The sequence below is a fragment of the Eutrigla gurnardus genome (assembly GCF_963514095.1).
Source record: "Eutrigla gurnardus genome assembly, chromosome: 7".
Classification (NCBI taxonomy): domain Eukaryota; kingdom Metazoa; phylum Chordata; class Actinopteri; order Perciformes; family Triglidae; genus Eutrigla; species Eutrigla gurnardus.
In genome coordinates, this window is record NC_139921.1 from 26,324,069 (window position 1) to 26,339,858 (window position 15,790).

The 15,790-nt window shown below is 42.4% G+C and overlaps 2 protein-coding genes across 5 annotated transcripts; one reads left to right on the plus strand and one right to left on the minus strand.

Moving 5' to 3' along the window:
* Nucleotides 1-21: 21 nt before the first annotated feature.
* afdnb (afadin, adherens junction formation factor b) lies at nt 22-10,459 on the plus strand. Its single transcript, XM_084013876.1, has 24 exons — nt 22-152; nt 1,019-1,211; nt 1,448-1,548; nt 1,633-1,751; nt 1,851-1,956; nt 2,094-2,142; nt 2,242-2,447; nt 2,600-2,745; nt 3,167-3,261; nt 3,361-3,632; nt 3,881-4,024; nt 6,096-6,294; nt 6,388-6,479; nt 6,559-6,645; nt 6,758-6,823; nt 7,201-7,274; nt 7,444-7,547; nt 7,627-7,779; nt 7,848-7,936; nt 8,068-8,208; nt 8,753-9,583; nt 9,830-9,908; nt 9,997-10,048; nt 10,324-10,459. The coding sequence occupies exons 1-24, from the start codon at nt 57-59 to the stop codon at nt 10,415-10,417; spliced, it is 3,588 nt and encodes a 1,195-aa protein (XP_083870002.1). The 5' UTR covers nt 22-56; the 3' UTR covers nt 10,418-10,459.
* On the minus strand, nt 9,909-15,557 carry dusp23b (dual specificity phosphatase 23b). 4 transcript variants are annotated; one of them, XM_084013530.1, is made up of 4 exons: nt 15,497-15,557; nt 14,634-14,734; nt 11,043-11,322; nt 9,909-10,866 (listed from the first exon to the last, which is right to left on the minus strand). In XM_084013530.1, exons 2-4 carry the CDS (start codon nt 14,717-14,719, stop codon nt 10,681-10,683), a joined length of 552 nt encoding a protein of 183 aa, XP_083869656.1. In that variant the 5' UTR covers nt 14,720-14,734; nt 15,497-15,557; the 3' UTR covers nt 9,909-10,680. The 4 variants fall into 4 exon arrangements, with proteins under 4 accessions (XP_083869656.1, XP_083869657.1, XP_083869655.1 ...); XM_084013531.1 differs by lacking the exons at nt 14,634-14,734; nt 15,497-15,557 and adding exons at nt 11,543-11,652; nt 12,054-12,308; XM_084013529.1 differs by lacking the exon at nt 15,497-15,557 and having other exon boundaries at nt 14,634-15,011.
* Between the last annotated feature and the right edge of the window lie 233 nt (nt 15,558-15,790).

Sequence of the window (15,790 nt, forward strand, 5' to 3'; positions counted from 1 at the left end):
CTTTTCTGGAGAAAGTCCACAGCAGTCAGACAGATTTAACTTTGACAGCGGTGAAAATGCCGGAGGAGGAAGAACGAGAGAAATTAGCCGAAGTCATCAGACAGTGGAATACCAACAGACTGGACCTGTTTGAAATAAGTCAACCCGATGAGGTGAGTGGCCAGCAGACATCAGACACGGTTCGTATACATTTGTATTAGCTTGACTCTCAATGCCACAGTTTTTAGATAAATGTATATTCATAAACACACAGCCAAGTACTGTACGTTATTTTATACTTCCTCCTAATCTAATCTATTATTTCATGTATCAACAACAAAGTGTCTATTAGAGTCATTCACTTTTAGCTCATACCTTTAACTGTCACATGAAATGACAGTTAGTGCCAGCATCACGGTAGCTGTGTGGCGAGAAAGACGCAACAACTACGTACCCGCCATTTCTCCATAAATGCTTTTATGATCAAATTGATGCATGTTCTGGTAAACAGACAGAAGCGTAAGCTGCTTGGAACAGTGTCGGGTGCAAATTACATCTTTCCCAACCATTTTGATCTGATTCACAGTCCGTAACCTTGTCATTTTTATTACCAAGTTTCTTTTTATTACGACAACAGCAAATCTCATTTCAACAATGATTTTCTCTCATGGTAACAAGCATGTTCCTGCTTTAAGGCCAGATTCAAAGCTCAATTAGCAATTGATTATTGTTTTTAACATAAGAGGGGGAAATGTAGTAAGAGAAGGCCAACACGCTATTAATGTGCCAGGTTTAACTGACTATAATTCACATTAATTGGTATCATGCAGGCTGACCCTGCTTGTGCATTAGGATGGTCTTCCAGGGACATCTTGAAAGCTTTTTAAATTCCTAAATTCAACGCCGCAGTTTATAAAAAAGGGAATGAGTGGCCTTTTCATTCTAAAAGCCTATTAAGCAATATGGTCTCTCCACTCTTTTTGAAAAGGTAGAAAACATTAGACACACTTAAAAAAACTAAAAAATTGTTTTCTGGCAGAACTTGGCGTTTCATGGTGTGATGCGCTTCTACTTTGAGGATCGCGTTGGAGGAAATGTGGCCACTAAGTGCCTGCGTGTTTGCAGCAACTCTTCAACTCACGAAGTTATCGAGACTCTTTCGGAGAAGTTCAGGCCCGACATGAAAATGCTGACGACTCGTTATTCCCTGTATGAGATCCATGCCAAGAAAGGTAAAGACTTGACTCATAATGTATGATAAACAATAAATAAACAATCATTTATTGTCATTATTAATATTTTTCCACCAACAAGGTGATTGTTTCAGCATCTCAAATGTGATCATGTCCTCCTAATAGTTAATTGAATATTTGGGGGGCCATATTCGAACTACACCAAACCATGAGGTGATGAAACAAAAACATGTCTTATTTGCATCTCTAATTCTGTGTTTTGTATGTTGAATAAGAACGGAAGTTGGATCAGGATGAGAGACCTTTGGTCGTAAAATTAAACTGGAACACAGACAACCGAGAAGGACGTTTTGTGCTGAAGAAAGACATTTTAAAGGTAAAACTCAATCCAATAATCCAGTCTGTAGTTTCACCCTTGCTGCAATCTCACATTATTTTTTATGTGTGTTGAACAATAAAGGAAAACTGTCACGAGAAGGAAAAAGGAGGTGTGATCCAAAGCTTCAAGAGGACGCTGTCAAGAAAAGAAAAGAAGAACAAAACTAAAGCAACCGACAATGTTTCAGAGGATGAGAATGGGTAAAATATTCAATCTTCACAATCGCAGTTTTATGTTCAAGACTGCTTGCTTCTGTCTGATGGTCAGAATAACATCTTCCCTTTTACACAAACGTCCAGGTCAACGCTACTGAACAACAACAGCATTTCTGTGGCTAACCTTGAGACAACAAAGAGCTGCACAGAAAACAAAGAGCAACAGCGGCAGACTGCCAGTAAGCAAACTGTAGAAAAATAGAGATGATAATGAACAGTGCAGTCTCATAAGTCTTCATTCTGGGTACACATATTTAACTTCCAATCAATAATACTATATAAACAGGATGACTGATGACTTCTATTTGCTAAAATACAGGAGGAAAGCACACAGATCAACCTGGATTACCGATTGGAATTCAATTCTGTGATAGCTGTGAGTATTAGAAGAAGAAAAAAAAGTGTTATTTTCAGTGTTATTTTGGTACTTGTCATAATGTCCTCCTGCCCCCTGCTGGTGTCTTTTACATTTCAGCCGAGGACGCCTTCCTATCCGCAGTCATAAATTACACCAACAGCTCCACAGTTCATTTCAAGCTCTCGCCCGCATACATCCTCTACGCTGTGGGACGCTATGCTCTGCAACGCCAGTCCAAGCAAGGATCTGCACCCTCAGAGCAGACAAAACGTGCAACTTTGATCGCAAACAAAACGGTGGCCATGACAGGGAAGGTCATCCAGGCGAGTACAAGAAACCTCTTAACTTTCCTTGCAATTGCGTGTTAGATCAAATACACAACACCATGCTGAAATGCACTTAAATGGACTGCTGACACCTAAAAGCTACGTCTACCAAGCGTTCTGTTGACACCGTTACTACATCTGCCTTGTAGAGGCAGCAGGACATCGCCGGTGCTCTCGCCTTCTGGATGGCCAACTCCTCTGAGCTGCTGAACTTCCTCAAGCATGACAAAGACCTCAGCTCGCTCACACAGCAGAGTCAGCTGGATCTGTCCCACCTGGTGCACAAGGCCTACAGGTAGAGACCACGAGACCTGACTGATACGGAGAAAAAAGATGGAATTAAAAGTGCAGCTGAAATCCTATGTGAGCCTGCTCAGCTATCAAGCCTTTGCCCTCTTAGAGACATTACAAAATCAATAGCCACCAAAACAAACCACTTTAAAAATAAGGTATTCTCAAGAGCAACAGCAACCCTGAACTCTCAAATCCCAACCATCAGTACACACAAGAACTTGTCTGTTGTACTCGGTCTGTAAATATTGTCTGTAGACTATTATGATAAATCATTTATTGCAGACATATCAACTTGTGTAAATGATGGAAGATATGCAACAGAACTGAAAATAAAATGAATACAAATATTATCTACTAAAGGCATTCCCACGTAAATGCACAGTGTGACGATTATCATTTCATTTGTGTTTTATTCCCCCAAGTTGCCTGCTACAGTGTCTACAGAATGAGTTCAGGAAGCACTTGCCAACTTTTTTGATTGATCCTGAGCAACATGGTGCACTGCCAGCTGGTATCGGTAAATGTTTACTCATAAATACTAATTTAACACTCTTGGAAGAGCTGATGTTGCCTCCCCCGGTTAGAAAACGATCACCTTTTGTCTTGCCTGTTGCAGAGATGGTGCTGAACACCTTGATGAACACCATGTCTCTTTTACGCCGCTGTCGGGTCAACCCGGCCCTAACCATCCAGCTCTTCTCCCAGCTCTTCCATTTCATCAGCGTCTGGCTCTTCAACCAGCTGATGAGCCCCGAGGCCAACACTCCAGGCCTGCGTTCCCACTACTGGGGAGCTGCTCTCCACCAGAGGCTCGCGGCCATCGAAGACTGGGCGGAGAGGCAGGGCCTGGAGCTGGCTGCTGACTGCCACCTCGGACACATCATCCAGGTCGGCCCCATGCTAAACTACATATCTAAATACACACTAGTAAAAATGAAGCTGGAACTAGTGTCTTCTATCACCATTCCAATAGTTTCTACCTTAAAAAATGCAGTAAAATGGCCCAAAACAAAGCTTTGTTTGGAACATTATACATTTGTGATCTTGTTTATGGTTCGCAGTTTTTATCCCAGCTTGTATGCACATACTTCAGTTGGAAACAAGCTGTTAAAATAGCACTGCCTGGCTGTTTCTAGGCAACCACGCTCCTGACCATGAACAAGTACTCGATGCAGAACGTGAAGGCCATCCAGAATACCTGTTTCAAGTTGAACTCTCTGCAGCTGCAGACGCTGCTCTCCGGCTACCTCTACGCAACCAACGAACCCCACATCCCCCCTGTGAGTACCTTTTATCTGGTCTTCCACTCCCCTCGTGACAGTTTTTTTTTTTAAAGATTTGTAAGTACAGCTATGATGCTGCTTTTGGGGGACCAATTCTTGCACAAGATTGTTAAGAGAGATAGAGCATAGATATGAGCCTAATGTTTGCAGTGTGCAACCTCAACCACCAAACAGGAGGTCTGCAGTACAGATTTAATAATGTGAATCATCAAAAGCCATGTTGAGTTTTTGCAGACAATTTGACAGGGAAATCATTTTGAGAACGTGCTGTGTGTAAGACAACAACCATACAACACTGCCCTCTAGTAGAGGCTGGGTTTGCCTTCCGAAACAACTGCAACCTAGTTAGATATAATATGTCCCAAAGCCAATTCAGCGTCAGACATTTAAATGCTCAAACATCATATTTCACCACTACGAATACAAGCATTGTGTTTATGGTAAATTAGCACCAGGTTGTGGCTTTTATCAGTTTCTTATATCAACTTAAAGTAAAGCTTACATACAATGGATTTGTATTTTTCTTGAGTCGTAAAAAAACAACAATAAAAAACAGGCAGATAGCTATTTTGGGTATTTGGGAAATATAGTTGCAACTTGGTGAAATATTAAAATATAAATCAACTATTTTCAAATGTCAGTTGAAAGAGTCTCTGAGTTGCTTGGTAATGACGTCAATACTTACGAGGTAAATACATTTATAACACGAATAGGATAAAAAAAAAAAAAAAGCTCACTTGTGTCAAGCAGCCAAACAAACATTTGCCAATGCCATACAAATAAATTCAATAAACATACGTTAATAATAACGTTAGTACTAAAGCAGAAAACAGCCAGCAAGGGCCAACAGCAATGACGTCAACGACTACAAGAAAGCGGGAGAGCGTTAGCTAGCTTAGCTTAGCCAAACAACTGAACATAACCGAAACTAGCTCACGTTAACTAGCTAATATTACCAGCACATACTCAGCTCCAGAGTCCAGCTGGGGTCGGCACCTGTCACTGGGTCGGGTCCGGTCACGGGGTCATCCACGTCAGGACCGGAAATTCCAGACTGCGTTGAAGCATTCGCGGCGGTTGTTGTAGCATTAGCATAGTTAGCGAACCAACGGCTAATGAAAAGACTTAAGTAACGGACATTAGCAGCAGCGGTGGGCGTGGCTTCATCAATGTAAATACATATAGGATCATGTTTGTGCTGCTAGCAGTTATGATGCATTCTGGTGCCCGTCGGAAGATCCTACGTCCCATTTGTGACGTGAACGTCACGTTCATTGCTCTGTTGTCGGAAGTGTGGCGTGGACCAGTAACGTCAGCTGTCGTAATGACGTTGCACCCGGTGTGTTATGATAGAACGATAAATAGCATCGGTTTATATCGAGTTAAGTGTACATACATGACAGATTAAAAATATACACACAAGCAAACAGCTAATAATCTGTATCTGTCCCCTTCTCCGAGTTTCGTAATTACGATTATTTCAAGGGGCGTTCATGTCCAATTTTCCGAGTCGGCATCTCATAATTCCGATACCACATGAAGGCAGCATTACACAACTAGCTACTTCTGGAAAAACAGTGAGCTGAACCCCTAAATATATAAATATAGCAAAAGGCTATTAAAGTTAAACAACTTCGACAGGTACCGCTTCTATTAGAATTGTACTACTAACGTTACTAACGCCGCAGCTACTTCCAGCAATGACAGGAAGTACTGGAGCTTTTAGATTACATAACGTTGGGTGGTTTTAGACAAGAGTAATGCATCATATTCCATAAAATGATTCTAGATGTTGTCTGCAAAGTTAATAGCTGAGGTCAATCTGATGAATGAAAAGGACAGTATTCTCCATTGTATGAAAGTACAGCAACAGTTTCTACCTCTCCAGGGAGGTCAGTGTCATGTGCAGAAGGGTCTTCAGTATTTTGCTCAGGGCCACAGCAGGCGGATTGGATGTCCCTTTCCCCCGAAGCCTTGTCACAGAATGACAAATGCCAATCCATACACTGGGACGACCTTTTCCCTGAAATATTTCCGCTGTCTGAACCGCTCGTCACCCTCGCTGCAGGAGTTGATCGATGCTGTCGTGGCGGCTGCGGAGGCCTCGGCAGATGACCTGATTCGGAGCGAAGGACGGGACATCCAGCTGGAGGAGAGCCTCGACTTACACCTGCCCTTCCTGCTGCCGGAGGGAGGATACTCTTGTGACACCGTGAGAGGAATCCCTCCAGGGTTCAGGGAATTTTTGGAGCCAATTTGCCGGAAAGGTTTGTAGTTCTGATACTATATTTGCAAAATGGGAAAATAGTGTTGAATACCAGGAATGTCTTGTATCTAACAAAAGGCATTTTCTCTTCCAGGTATCTGCTCTTTAACCTCCGAGCCAAACTCCAAAGGGGACTGGACTGTGTACTTCACTGAACCAACGTCCTCAGCAGAGAGCACATACTTTGTAAGAAAAAGTGACATCTCAACATTAAATAAATCACTTATGGAGCAAACATGTCTTGTTTTTATGTTTTCTTCAACAGGCGGCAAACAGAGCGCCAGAGATGGTGACTGTCACGCTGAACAAACCTCTGAACAGCGGGATGGGGGTCAGCATCGTGGCTGCCAAGGTCGCTGCCTCAATTCTGCCGAAAAAAAAAAAGATACAAAAACTCTAAAAACACCCAAACTATCTGCTAAATGTCTCGACTATTGAATGCTCTCCCTCTCGTTTCGCCACAGGGAGCAGGGCGAGGAAATCTCGGGATCTATATCAAATCTATTGTCAAGGGAGGACCGGCTGAAATGGTGAGATAAAGCCAAAAATGTATCACAATAAAGCTGATCATTTAAGGAATACATAGTTAATATGAAATAACCACATGGTTTTATGTGTGCTAATTGAATACTTGAATTTAAAGTTATTTTCTCATTCAATCAAGAACTTTTTAGTGCAAAATAATCAGATTTTCTGTTCATTTAGATTAAGTATATGTTTGCTATTATCCATTTAGATTATGTTATTGTATATCATCATATCTCAGTGATGTTAAATTATCGCCTGACCCTAATCTAACATGTTTTTTTTAATAATTCAGCTTACCTTGAGATGTGCAGTTTCCAGAATAATTTGAATGCAATCATGCAAGGGAAGATTGAACTAATGGAGAAACTACTTTGTGCAGAATGGCAGGTTAACTGCTGGGGACCAGCTGCTGAGTGTGGATGGTCAGAGTCTGCTCGGCCTCAGCCAAGAAAGGTATCTGCACAGCGTTACACAACCGGCTGGAACGATTAGTGAGACAACTATTTGATGGGTTGCCATGACGTTCTTGCACATACATTCATTGACCCCCCAGGGGATGAATCCTATCAACTTTCATAACAAAGTACATGAAATATATAATCTCATTCATCTGTTGATTCAGGGCGGCAGCCATCATGATGCACACCGGCCCCGTTGTGACCTTACAGGTTGCAAAGTTCGGAGCGAGCTACCACGGCCTGGGAGCTCTGCTGAGCGAACCACCGGGTAAAATACACAACATCAAGTTTAACTGTCGTACTCCACCGCTTCGTGGCTTAACGAGGACATTTTCTCGCTTCACAAGGCGATAAAAGCCGGACCGAGCCGAGCAGCGAGACGCCGGTGCTGTACAGCGTCGTGGGCCCCTCAGAGCGGCTCCATGCAGGCGGCAAAAGGTCCAAAGAACAGATGATGCAGAGAAACAGACAACTGTATCGCTCCAACCCCGACATGACCGGTGGGTGCAGCTCCATTTTAAATCACGTTACACAAATGGTGTTTAATGCTTCGTCATCATTTCTGCAGATTTTAATCCCGGGAATAGAGATGAACCGGTTGAACCTGTCGTGAGCGGGAACATGGCTGCGGTCTCCAGTGTCAACCTCTGTGCCAATGTGAGATTTTTTTTTTTCCAACGTATTGCTTGTTAACATTCGTACAACATTCCCTCACCATTAAGAACAGCGTCGGCTAACAAGGATGCATTGATTTGAACTGGATTTAACCGTTTTATGTCCGTATTCAGACACTTCACAGGGAATACTTGACACTTCCGAACCCTAAATCCCAGGACAAGAACTTATCTGAATCCAGTGGAACTCAGCAGACACTCAAAGTGTCTTTGAGGCCTTTAGATGGACAGAGGTCCAGTAAGAGGACCTTCATGGTAAGACTTTGTTAGATAGAGTCTGGCAGCAACATGTTTTATCATATAATCATCTTTAGTAAGCAATAAGGACAGTCAAAATGTGGTTCACAGTGGTGGAAAGTGAAGAACATTTACTCAAGTGGTGTACAATTTAGAGGTACATGTATTACACTTGTATATTTTTCATATTATAATACTTTATACATTGATCTGAACGATATATGTAGATGTAGATCGCAGTTCCACCAAGAGAGATGGTTTTATTTCAGTATTATAATTATTATTATTATTTAACTATTCAAATGATCTAATATTTCACAAAAACAAAGATTAGAGAAAACTCCAGGTTTATCTTGTGACCCTTTGGATGGGCTTGACCCCCAGGTTGGGAACCACTGGATTAATCTACCTGTACAGATTGTAATACTTTTACTTTTTATACATTACTTGAAGTACAGGTTGCTAGTCGATGTCAGCCCTTATTCCACCACTGTTTGTCCATAAAATGGTAAAATACAAGAAAGTAAATGATCCAGAAAATCTCTCTATTTTTTCCTCCTAGCGCCAAGCTCTGTCACAGGAGAGCTTGTGTATGGACAGTGGAGGCCCCCTGCTGGACAAAAGGCAGAACTTGTGGGAGCAGAAGGAGCACTATTCGTCTTTCCCCATGCGCTCCAGTGTTTCTACTCATGACATCCTCTCGGGTAGTTGTTCTCCTGTGAAACAGCAGCAGGACAGCCGCACGAGTGGCGCCGGCATCTGGAGAACTCCTTTCTCACAACACCCGACGCCGACGCCCTCCAACCAGCCGATACGCATAGACATCCCCGTTACCAGAGCAACCAACACGCACACAAATCCTCCTCTCACCACCTTCCAGAGTTCATCTCTGCTGGCGGCAAGGATGAGCCAAACCCTTAAAGCGAGCGGGCATAAAAACACAGCTGATCACATTTACGCGTGTCCCATTACTGCAACCAAGAAGCAACCGCAGCAGAGGTCACACCAGGGTCAAGCTGCAAAACCCCAAATGAGCATCGCTCCGACAAAACACGTCTCCTTCCAAGAACCTCCCACTCAGCAGAAACAAAGCACGGGCGCTGCGAGTCCAAAGGGCCTCCAGGAGCGGTGTGACCCCTGGAGGAGGGAGGCCCAGGAGACGCTGGAGAAGCAGCAGAGGCTCCGCGTGGTGGAGCTCCTGGAGCAGGAGGTGCAGGAGCTGCAGGGTAAAGGGAGGCGCACGGCGGAGGAGAACGACCGGCTCCGGAGGCTCAGCCTGGAGTGGCAGTTTCAGGAGAGGCTGCAGGAGGTTCAGCAGCGAGGAGAGGATGAGGAGGATGAGGAGGATTTGGACATGATGGTGATGATCCAGCAGCTGGAGAAAAGAACACAGGTGAGGAACCGTGCAGGATCAGTTAAAGGAAAGACCCACCTCAAAATACTTAAAAGAACCCAAAGACATTATGTTACCAAAAGGAAATGTAGGGAATCCCCCGTTAGATTAAAAACATGGTACATGATCACATGATACATGACATTAAAAAGTACATATTTCTCCCAAATACTGTAAATAAACTTGATAACTTATCAACAAAGAATACTTCCGTGTTCAATATCCATTTATTTTCCAAACCTTTAGAACCAGAGAAGCTCTGCTGGGAACATCAACCCTGAATGGAAAGAGTCGGAGAAGCAGGCAGAGACCAAGTCAAAGACGGGTAATTGTCAGCTTCATTTATTCAAGAGAGTCTGTACTTAAAGCACCTTATGTCATCGTACACTGCTACATGTCCATGTTTTTGGCAGAGAAAAGACGGAGCGGACCGAGTCAAGACTTCAACAACGTGGCATCTAAACAGTGAGTTTTATCTATTTAAACATTGAGAGAGCAGCTATTTATTGAGAGCTTCTACTCATTCTGGTTTAACGACAGACATGTTCATTCTGTACTATTCCAACGAGCCTCTTAATGTAGTCTATTTTAAAAACAGTGACATTACGGCAATTTAATTCTTCCAAAAAGAAATCCCTGAGTAGAACACACTATGAATATGCTTTGAACAACACCCAGGCTACTGTTTGTGTCCCTTATGATTGATTCCCCATCAACAGAATTTCGCTTTTCATTCGCAGAGACCCGGAGGAGAAAACCAGGCGGGCATCGGCTCCTGAAAAGCTCACATTCAAGGAGCGTCAGCGTCTCTTTTCTCTGACGTCCAGTGCATAAATGAAGGTTACGGCCTTCAGAAACCTCAAGAGGAGGAGTTGCTATGAACAAAAGTAATCATGTATGATTGGCAATATACATGTATAACATGTACCATGTAAGAAGACAGCATGATTTTTTGTATTTTCCTTTTTCATAGAGAAAATATAATAAAATGTTAATTCAGCAATATAATTTAAGGCCATTCTTTTACTTATTTTAAGCTTGTTACGTGTAAAACAAAACACTTTTGCTTCCCAGTTTCATTATTCCTGCTGTTAACGCTACTTTGTGCGCTGATAAAACTGCACCACGGCTTTCTCTTGTTCGTGAGTTTCGATCGAACCGTGCCGCATGTCGCGGATCTCGCCGATGGCGTCGATCCCGGATATCTTCTTGGTCTTCACCAGGTAGCAGGCCAGCATGGTCCCCGTTCTTCCGTGACCGTGCATGCAGTGAACCGCCACACCCTGAAGAGGAACAGGTTTTATTTTGTAAAAACAGCAGCACACCCATCATTCATTCCTCATTATCTCTAAGATCATCGCAGGAATTGTTTGCTATTCATTTTTCCAAGTAGAAAGCTTGGTTTGGCGAAGTGTGCAAAACCAGCCATCGAGCACAAAGTGTCTGACGGAGATCTTACCTCTCCCTTGGAGTTGGCTTCTTCTACAATGGAGAGGAATCTATCGATCTGACTCGGCGAAGGCGGAGTGAAGTCCACTATGTTGATGTGGTGAAGCTGTAACTCTGGGCACGAGTCGTGGTAAGGTGGTTTTCTCTCACACAGGCAAACCAGGTGTTTGATACCGCTGTCCAGCAGGTACTGGTACTCCGATGTCATCCTGGGCAGCGCCAGTCCGGCCAGTTTGTTTGGAACGACCCAGGAGAAATTGTGCGGAGGGGTGGACGCCATGCTGGTCAAACTGAGGAGAGAAAGACAGGAGTGTAATCTTTGCATTTCACTGTATTACTTCACGCTTTACCCTAAAAACACACACTGATGTGTCGATTCATGGATTAGTTGTTTGTTCATGATGGTGAAAAATGTTCAGTTTTCCCCAAAAAAACTTGATCACAAGCACCTAAAGACACAATTAAGGCAAATGGCAGTATAAATATATATTCTGTATATATATATATTACCTTTTAAACAAGTTGATTCATTGAGGCATATCGGTTGCAGAGACCTTGAGAAACAACTGAGCAGTAAGTTGACTGTGAAAGCTCCAGGAATAGACTGGCTCGACCAGGGACTAACAGAAATAACACACATGTTTCAACATAAGACATAGAGGCTGGGTCAGTACTCATAATTCCCGACACGTTTTTACTTTTGCCACTGATGTGTATTTCAGACATCTACAGTTGCATCGTTTGATATTTAGAATGAACATATATCTGGATACATAGGAATATAAAAATCACATTATTTGCATATCTAACGTTAAAGTCCAATGTTTTAGTGAAACGTGCATTTTAAACACCCCGTTTTCTTGGCATTAAATGGATTTAATTGAAGGTAATTCCCACAAGAAGTACGATTTATTTGTATGAATATGGACAAATGAATGCGTGTGCTAGTGCTGACGGGGAGGGAAGCTATCCTGACGCTGGCTATTAGCTTTGAGCGACAGCTACTCGGAACGTTACTTACAGTTTTTTTTTTTCGATGGACGTTCAGCGGTTCGTCACCGACGCTACCTTAGCTAGCTATAGGTTAAGTTAATACCGTTACATTAATTGTTACGTCCCTGTTCTCTTCAGCATGCTAGCTAACTACTGCTAACGGTGCAAGTATCTGATAGCCGTTATACGAGCAGCAATGCTAGGTGGGGCGGTCAGGGAATCCCAGGTGACCTTTCATCCGGTAGGAAACAAGCCGTCACGTTACATCACTTATTAACCCATAGAATTTTTTTTTTTTTAAATACTATTGATCAGAAAAGAAAACGACTGCTTCGTGACGAGGAATAATTAATTTAGCGGCTCTTTGGTTGTTCAAATGAGAAATAACATCCAGTATGTGGTGGTTTATGTAAATACTTCCGGTTGCTTCTGCCGTTTTCAGCAGTCAGGATGGCCGAGCGGTCTAAGGCGCTGCGTTCAGGTCGCAGTCTCCTCTGGAGGCGTGGGTTCGAATCCCACTTCTGACATACACTTTTCTTTTTTTTTTTTTTTTTACATGTATTTTTATTGTTGTTAAAACAGATGTACAATGTCATACAGGTTGTAATGTTTCACAGTAGTTAAAATTATTGTGGCGACAGCGTACAGTGTAACAAGAATTACACAGCATTTTAACAATTTACATTTTTATATTTTTATAAACCCCATCCAACCCTGACAATCCCTGTGCCGGTGAAGATGAAAGTCAAGATGAAAGTACTTTACGTTGAAGCTTGTTTTGACATACACTTTTCTTGTCGTCTGTAAATTGTGAGATTTATTATTTCATTACATTTACATTTAGGGCATTTAGCATTCGCTTTTGTCCAAAGAGACTTATAATAAGTACATTTGTCAAAAGAAAGAAACCACAACATATCATTGCCCATAAAGTAAGAGCTAAAAATAGAAAGTGTTAGGTCCTAGTCTGAGTAAAGTAGTAGCTGTTCAGCAAGTGCTTTTTTTGGGGGGGGGGGGGGGTCATGTTGTTAGTGGGTCATGCTATGCAGAGTTGAGGTGAAGTCTGAACAGGTGAGCCTTGAGCCTTTTTCGGAAGATGGCAAGTGACTCTGCTGTCCTGACATTGGTCGGGAGTTCGTTCCACCTCATTTAATTTTATTATAATGCATATCATGATTAATTTCGGTGTTATATGTTTATGGTGTGTACACCATATCCATAGGTCGCAGTCTCCTCTGGAGGTGTGGGTTCGAATCCCACTTCTGATATACACTTTTTCTTGTCGTCTGTAAATGGTGAGTTTTATTATTTCATTGTATTATAATGCATATCATGATTGTTTTCTGTGTTATATGTTTATGGTGTGTAGAATCATCATCAGCCGCCGGAACGACTGTCCAACACTTTCAATGTTGGAGGATGACAACCAATCAGATCCGCGGCTCTAACATTTCCCACCAATCGCCTTCGACCAGCTCCAACATTGGACCAATCACGACAGAGAAATGTTGGAAATGTTGGACAGAGCCGAGCGAAACCGAGCGTTCAGGTTGCAGTCTCCACCGGAGGCGTGGGTTCGAATCCCACTTCTGACATACACTTTTTTTTGTCTGTAAATTGTGAGTTTTATTATTCCATTGTATTCTAGTGCATATCATGATTATTTTCTGTGAATCATCAACAGCCACCGGAACGACCGTCCAACATTTCTCAATGTTGGAGGATGACAGCCAATCAGATCCGCGGCTCCAACGTTCTCCCACCAATCGCCTTCGCCCAGCTCCAACATTTGACCAATCACGACGGAGAAATGTTGGAAACGTTGGACAGAGCCGAGCGAAGCCGAGCGAAGCCGAGGAGATTTGCCGGTAAACGTCGGAAGTTTTTTGAGCGATGATTTTGAGGCGAGACAGACAGAGAAGACAAAGCAGAACAAACCACATGGTAAGTATTTATATTTCAGCTTTTCGCCTGTTAGGAGGCGTTCAGCAGTCAGGATGGCCGAGCGGTCTAAGGCGCTGCGTTCAGGTCGCAGTCTCCTCTGGAGGCGTGGGTTCGAATCCCACTTCTGACATACACTTTTTTTTTTGTCTGTAAATTGTGAGTTGTATTATTTCATTGTGTTATAATGCATATCATGATTATTTTCTGTGTAATATGTTTATGGTGTGTAGACTCAACACTAACTTGTAAATCAACTAACGCTTAAACCTTCATGCAGAATTTTTCACTGTGGAATTTTCTAATGAAATGCCTTTGGATATATACAGTAAAATATAACATCAAGTTAAAAATTAATTAAAATTAAACCGTCTGTTTCCAATCACTAATTTCACTTCAGGTGCCGTCTAGATGACCTCAGGTATCGTCTCACAAACAGCATTTTTTCACTGTGGGATTTTTTTAATAAAACGCCTTTGGATATTTCTTGTACAGTAAAATATTACATCAAGTTAACAATTAATTAAAAGAAACCAGTCTGTTTCCAATGTTTAATTATACACTTATGAGGACCTATTTATACGAAGATATTTATTTTAGCTAATAAATTACTTAAAATGTTACACACTGTCCCTTTAAGTACAGTAACAGAAGTATTTGTACTTACCGTCTCTGGTTCGGCCTTAAGTCTGATGTGGTGACCAGACCTGTGCTCGCCGGCCTGCTAACTGAGTAAGAGAGGTTCAGGTGCATGCTTGTTCAGTCCTCCTGTAGGAAGTGTGCAAGGGAGGCGTACCGAAGAGTTTTCATACAATGAACCTTCACACAAGAATGTATAATAAATGGTGTTTTGAAAGTAGGCGGAGCTCCATGTCTCCTCGAGTCGGGAGTTGTCCATGTAGCCTGAACTCAGGCAGAATTTTAATTTGTGGCACACTAGACGAATATTAATAGCTGTGCAATTTATCTTCCAAGTATGATATATCCATTCTTTGTTTTTGGTGTGGTTAAAAAAAATGTCCTTAATGCCGTAATTCCCTCCTACACGCTTTACAGCATCTCATCGGTCTGCATTCCTCCCTGTGTCTTGCCACCTGAGGAACAACGTGTATACATACCACACGTTACCGATTAACCGTTCAAAGCATGATGCATTTAAGAGAAGTCTAGATAGTCTAGAGGTCAATAAACGAGATGAGATGATGATGGGAACGAAGGGATGCAAAGGCTATCCGAACATCCCTACTTAGGGCGGGATAGATTCCTCATGGATTCCCCCGGTAAGCAGAATGTTCCTTGCCGGGTAGAGCTGAGCTTCCATGAAATAAACCATATCAACCATCTGATGATCGTCCAGGTGTATGTATGTACACAGATATTTGAGGAAAAGTAAAAAGTTGTCGGATAAAATAAATACTCCTGATGCCTCAACATTGGACTTAAATACAGAAAAGAAATCATGATGTCATTATTTACAGAGATACAGTTTTGTGTACAGAGGGAGTGGTAATAATGGAGATATTTACTTACTGTCACAAGAAAGTACATCAAACGGTTGGTGTGCTGTAAGGTGAAGCCAGACAGTAGGGAGTGGGACTATGCATGTATCAGGGGAGTGCGGTGACAACTCACACAAAAGTCTGCATCAACTGGTTGACAAGTTATGTAAGTGGGTGGGGCAAAAGGGGAGGTGTAATCAGAATGGCATCAACTAGCCTGGCAACGCGCCAACTTGCTGAGCTTATTTCCCGTCCCCTGAACATTTGGATGACGGCTGAAGAACATTTTGGATGACGGCTGAAGAAATCAGACCACGTCAAAGGA